Source organism: Rhincodon typus, chromosome 48 (genome assembly GCF_021869965.1).
Source record: "Rhincodon typus isolate 14 chromosome 48, sRhiTyp1.1, whole genome shotgun sequence".
Classification (NCBI taxonomy): domain Eukaryota; kingdom Metazoa; phylum Chordata; class Chondrichthyes; order Orectolobiformes; family Rhincodontidae; genus Rhincodon; species Rhincodon typus.
In genome coordinates, this window is record NC_063379.1 from 882,976 (window position 1) to 889,251 (window position 6,276).

Consider the following 6,276-nt stretch of genomic DNA (forward strand, 5'->3'; position numbering starts at 1 on the left):
GAAACGTCAGCCTCTCTGCTCCTATGATGCTGCTTGGCCTGCTGTGTTCATCCAGCCCTGCACCTTGTTGTCTCGTGGTACAAAGGATGGCGCTTTCGCTCAGTGAGACGGGCTCCGGGTGGAGAGTCACATGGGGGGGCGGGGTCAGTGACGGAAGGGGAGGGACCATGACGATCGAGGCTGGGGCGCTCTGCGGAACCTGACGATACGAACCGGAAGCGGAAGTTTGGGTTCCTGCGGAAAGATGGCGGCGCTAGTTGCGGATTACAGCTCGTCCGAGAGCGAGGGGGAGACCGAGACGGAAGACAGAGTGGCCAGGTACCGGGAAGAGAAGAAGTTGGTGTCTAAGTGTAGAGAGGGAGCCTGAGGAGTGAATGGGAGTGGAGAGTGAAGAGTGAGGGGAGGGTGGAGAGTGAGAGGAGGAGGCCTGGGCTCAGGAGTGTTGAGGGGAGAGGAGCAGCAGTGACTGACGCCGGGGCGATGGAGGGGAGGGGAGTGGGGAATGCAGCTGGTGGGATGAGTCGTTGAAGAATAGGAGAAGGGTGAGAATTGATGGGAGAGGGGGGTTTGACAGGAGCATGGGGCACTGGTGCAGAGCGGGTAGCAGGTTCTGGAGAAGGAGCTTAAGGTGTTTGGGGAAGTTTAGGGTGAATAAGGTAGGAGGAGGAGGAAAGGGGGAATGGATTGGTGAGAGAGATAGTAGGAACTGCAGATGCTGGAGAATCTGAGGTAACAAGCTGTAGAGCTGGATGAACACAGCAGGCCGAGCAGGAAGGCTGACGTTTCGGGCCTAGACCCTTCTTCAGAAATGGGGGAGGGGAAGGGGGATCTGAAATAAGTAGGGAGAGAGGGGTAGGCGGATAAAAGATGGATAGAGGAGAAGATAGGTGGAGAGGAGACAGACCGGTCAAAAAGGCGGAGATGGAGCCAGTAAAGGTGAGTGTAGGTGGGGAGGAGATAGGTCAGTCCAGGGAGGACGGACAGGTCAAGGGGGCGGAATGAGGTTAGTAGGTAGGAGATGGGGGGTGGGGCTTGAGGTGGGAGGAGGGGATATGTGGGAGGAAGGACAAGTTAGTGAGGCGGGGACGAGCTGGGCTGGTTTTGGAATGCGGTCAGGGGAGGGGAGATTTTGAAGCTTGTGAAGTCCACATTGATACCATTGGGCTGCAGGGTTCCCAAGCGGAATATGAGTTGCTGTTCCTGCAACCTTCGGGTAGCATCGTTGTGGCACTGCAGGAGGCCCAGGATGGACATGTCATCTGCGGAATGGGAGGGGGAGTTGAAATGGTTCGCGACTGGGAGGTGCAGTTGTTTAGTGCGAACCGAGCATAGGTGTTCTGCAAAGCGGTCCCCAAGCCCATCTCTAATACCTCTGTCTCCTTCCTGGACCTCTCTGTCTCCATCTCTGGCAACCACCCAGAAACCGATATCCATTTCAAGCCCACTGACTCCCACAGCTACCTAGAATACACCTCCTCCCACCCACCTTCCTGCAAAAATGTCATCCCCTATTCCCAATTCCTTCGCCTCCGCCGCATCTGCTCCCAGGATGAGGCACTCCACTCCCGTACATCTCAGACGTCCTCGTTTTTCAAGGACCGCAACTCCTCCTCACGCTTCCCCCCCCCACCCCCGACCCATCCAGTGGTCGAGAACGCCCTCGACCGTGTCTCCTGCATTTCCTGCAACTCATCCCTCACACCCCCTCCTGGCAATAACAACCCAGACAGAATCCCCCTCGTCCTCGCGTACCACCCCACCAACCTCCGGATCCAACGCATCATCCTCTGACACTTCCGCCGTCTGTAATCCGACCCCACCACCAAAGACATTTTTCCCTACCCACCCTTATCTGCTTTCCGGAGGGACCGCTCTCTCTGTGACTCCCTTTTCCGCTCCACACTCCCCTCCAGCCCCACCTCACCCGGCACTTTTCCCTGCAACCGCAGGAAGTGCTCCACCTGCCCCTACACCTCCCCCCTCACCCCCACCCCAGGCCCCAAGAAGACTTTCCACATCAAGCAGATGTTCACCTGCACATCTGCTAATGTGGTATACTGCATCCGCTGTTCCTGTTGTGGCCTCCTGTACATCGGGGAAACCAAGCGGAGGCTTGGGGACCGCTTTGCGGAACACCTACGCTCGGTTCGCACTAAACAACTGCACCTCCCAGTCGTGAATCATTTCAACTCCCCCTCCCATTCTGCAGACGACATGTCCATCCTGGGCCTCCTGCAGTGCCACAACGATGCTACCCGAAGGTTGCAGGAACAGCAACTCATATTCCGCTTGGGAACCCTGCAGCCCAATGGTATCAATGTGGATATCACAAGCTTCAAAATCTCCCCTCCCCCGACCGCATCGCAAAACCAGCCCAGCTTGTCCCCACCACCCTAACCTGTCCTTCCTCCCACCTATCCCCTCCTCCCACCTCAAGCCGCACCCTCATCTCCTACCTACTGACCTCATTCCGCCCCCTTGACCTGTCTGTCCTCCCTGGACTGACCTATCTCCTCCCTACCTCCCCACCTACACTCTCCTTTACTGCCTCCATCCCCGCCTCTTTGACCTGTCTGTCTCCTCTCCACCTATCTTCTCCTCTATCCATCTTTTATCCGCCTCCCCCTCTCTCCCTATTTATTTCAGATCCCCCTTCCCCTCCCCCATTTCTGAAGAAGGGTCTAGGCCTGAAACGTCAGCCTTCCTGCTCCTCTGCTGCTTGGCCTGCTGTGTTCATCCAGCTCTACACCGTATTATCATGGATTGGTGAGAGGCGGGCTTAGAGGATTTGGTGAAAATAGGATTGGGAAGGGAAGGATTTTTCAATGGGAGAAAGCAGTGAGGTTGGGAAGAGTGGGATGGTGAGATGTTGAGAGGTGGTGGAGGAGAAGCAGGAGACAGTGGAGTGGAAAGGAGAACTGGGTTGAGTTGCTTGTGTAGTGAAGAGGTTGGGAGAGTGAATGGTCAGGGAAGAGGTGTGAGTAGAGAGATGGGGAGAGAAGCAGATGAACTGGGGCAGAAGTGGAGTTGCATTGGTGGGGGATGAGGAGCTGAGTTTTCGGCTGTGAGAAGTGGGCTGATGAGAGAGGACTTGCAGGGGTATGAGTGTAGAAGAATGGGAGGCACAGGGACACAGCAGGTTGCTGGGAGAGGAGCAGTGGAGCACATCGAGAGATATTCTTGGGTAGTGAGTGAGGACTAAATACATATAGGTGTTGAATGTAATAAAGTGAATAAAAGTGCAATAATTAAGTAAGCATGTATATGAAGATTGAATGTTATTTTCCACCCTTAACTAATTTTATTTTTGGTGTTGGTGGAGAGCATCAATGTGGTGTCGTACATGTAATTTATCTGGATTTTCAATTGGCCTTGATATGGTGCCCATAATTGACTAATAAGTTTTAGTGAATCTTGTATCAGGGCAAATGACAGAATGGATAGCTCATGGTTTCTGTCTGAAGTCAAAGAACATAATTCAGAGTGGCAGAAGGCAGGAAATGGTTTTGTGCAAAAATCAGAACCGTTTGCATTGGAATTAAAAGCACTTTTTGCTTTAGATTTGCAGGTGATGCCAAATTTGGAGGGAAGGTCAACACTGAGGTCAGTTGCAAGTCAGTAGGGGACAGTAATGGATGTGCAGATAACTGGCAGATGAAATTCAGCACAGGTAAATGTGCAGGAGTATATTCTGCTGGTACCAACAGGGAGATCATTTTATTGCCTCATACATCACATGTAATTCTGTGGTCAGGTCCTGGTGTGGGGAACACACATCAGTCTGTGTACTGTATCTATCCACCTCTGAATCCCCATGCTGAGAACAGTGGATAGAGATGTAGCATAATGTGTTGACGATTCAAGATACAGGGGACACAGCGCTGAGATGGCAGTTCACCTCCATGTCTCTATTAGAACATGGGTGTATTTGCAGTATTTCGTTTGCAGTGCTGCATTATTGTCATTCATTAGAAACATTAGTCAACCTGATGAATTCTCAACATTCATCTGTAACTGAGTAAAAGAAGCTGGGTCTGGCCATTAAAGGGCCAGGCGTGCTGTCACAGTTGGAATACGTTCTGTGTCTGACCTGTTTGCTGTCTGTTCTTCTTCAGTCTCAGGACCGGGAGCTCTGAGGCCAGTGTACAGGAGCCACAGGCAGCGGAATCCAGGAATGAGGAGCAGCGTGGCGATGGGCCCCAGGATCAGGCAGATGAGGGGACCTCGACCCCCCTCAAGCTTCCGCCGCCAGAGCTGGAGGGAGGGCTGGGCCAGGCACCTGGAGTCTTTACCAACCCTTTCGCCCAGGAGCAGCGCCAACGCTTGAGTCTGCTGGAGAAGCATGTAAGGCTAACAGCAGGGGTGCGCACAGAGGAGGCTGGCGGTGGCAGCAAGATTTGCCTGGCCTACCGCAAGGACGGCCGCTGCCGCTATGGTAGCAACTGCAGGTTCGCCCACGACAGCGACTTGCCAGACTACCGGCCTGGCCCAGCGAGCACTTCTACCCAGGAGAACAGTGAAGAGCCTCCGAGCAAAAGTGGCAAGAGGAGGCCGGGCTTGAGTCCCACTCTTGTCCCCCCCAAGAGGAGCATGAAGAATTACTGGGTCCAACGAGCCAAGGAGGGGCCTGGCCTCCTGTAGTCAGCTCAGCCACAAAAATCTGAGCTTGTGGGACAGGCCTACTGTCAAGAGAGGCCCAGCCGACTATAACAGGATTAGCAGCAGAGAAGATCGGAGCTTAAGGAACAGGCTTGCAGCCAGGGACACAGCCTTCCGCAACATAGCCAGTACCAATAGGGGGCTGTCCAACTGGAATGAGGCCCAGAGCGAACAGAGGCCCAGCAGGCAGGAAGGCCTGCGGTTACTGAAACCATCCTGACAATAGGAGACAACGGGTGAGGTCGATCACAAGAATTAATGATTGCCATGGAGAGCATTGGGGGGGTTCTGACCCGACCTCTCAAACACGACTGATTCGGTCTCTATGTCCAAGTTTGGTCTTCTCCCTCATTATTGGGGCTGGAGTGTGGGGTTATAGCTCCAGCTATGTTTCATGTGAATCTAGAATTGTTGCGTGGGCAGGACCCACGTTGGACCTCATGGTTCACAGAGGGCTGTGGTTTCTATCCTCCAAGCCCTGGGGGAAACTGAGGATCAGGATTCAGAGAGACCAGAGATTACACCCTGTCACTTGTGTGGTGCTTCAGCCAAGTTCTCCCTGCTGTGGGCACAGGGCTGTTCAGGTTGGAACAAACTGTTGCACCTTCACAGATGGGCTGGTTGGCCATGAAGGTGTAATGCTTCTTACCTTGTTCCAATGCAGGAGAGCACCATAATTGCTCATTTCACATTAATCTGTTTGAAATTTCTCCTCCACTGTAAAGGCCTTTACCCCTGTACAATTTACTTATTTATCATTTTGTGACTGAATAAAATGATTTGATTAATTCTACGTGCCTTAAACTTTGTCTGACTCTCCCCTTCTCTTACTCAGCTCTTTCCTCATCTCCTTTCTCTCTCTCTCTCTTCGCCCACCGCCACACCTTCCACTCATCAGACTTGCCTTCTTCTTTTTCATTGTATGTTCCTTTATTGTACTTGGAGATATTCTTCGCTGTCCCCTGCACCACCAATTTTAGTGTCATCTGCACTTATTAACCATTTCTCCTATTTTCACACCCAAATTATCTATATAAATGACAAAACAGTGGACCCAGCACTGATCTTTGTGGCACACTGCTGGTCACAAACCTCCAGTCCACAAAACAACACTCCACCATCACCCTCTGTCTCCTACCTCCAGCTAATTTTTTAGGAAACTTGGTTTAATCTCATAAGATGAGTTTCTTTTGGTGTACCCAAAGTCAACTAGCTAATTGAGCATTTAAAAGTTTACTGCATAACTAGACAAAAGTTCCTCTTAAAATAAAAGCTTCTATATGACAACTGTCTGGTTGAGAATGGTACAAAGAGAAAATTGAAATGTTAATTCTGTGAATTTACAGTAGTTCATTCCTTAGGGCAATTCCTTCACAAATCCATGCATCTAGCTTATGTTTGTACAAAACGTGGCAAATAACTGTCAGGCATAGTCTCTAACAGTTAATCAGTTGCAATTTGCCAACCAATCAGCACACTCTTCACACAGTATCATATGTTGTCTTTTACATGGATGTTTCTTTATGCATTATCCTGCACAGTGCAAGATGCTAAGCCTTGACGAAATGTTTTTTTTTTTTGGAGCAATGAAGGAAAGTAATCAAAATAATGAAGCTA

At 51.2% G+C, this 6,276-nt stretch overlaps 1 protein-coding gene across 1 annotated transcript; it reads left to right on the forward strand.

The window, feature by feature from the left end:
* Window positions 1-164: 164 nt before the first annotated feature.
* si:ch211-113e8.11 lies at window positions 165-5,452 on the forward strand. Its single transcript, XM_048620802.1, has 2 exons — window positions 165-318; window positions 4,116-5,452. The coding sequence occupies exons 1-2, from the start codon at window positions 245-247 to the stop codon at window positions 4,639-4,641; spliced, it is 600 nt and encodes a 199-aa protein (XP_048476759.1). The 5' UTR covers window positions 165-244; the 3' UTR covers window positions 4,642-5,452.
* The last annotated feature ends 824 nt before the right edge of the window (window positions 5,453-6,276 follow it).

Excerpts from the sequence above, each read along its gene's own strand:
- si:ch211-113e8.11 (XM_048620802.1), top strand. The coding sequence starts at position 245 with ATGGCGGCGCTAGTTGCGGATTACAGCTCGTCCGAGAGCGAGGGGGAG. Across the intron at positions 319-4,115 it reads ACGGAAGACAGAGTGGCCAG|TCTCAGGACCGGGAGCTCTG; the intron begins GTACCGGGAAGA and ends GTTCTTCTTCAG.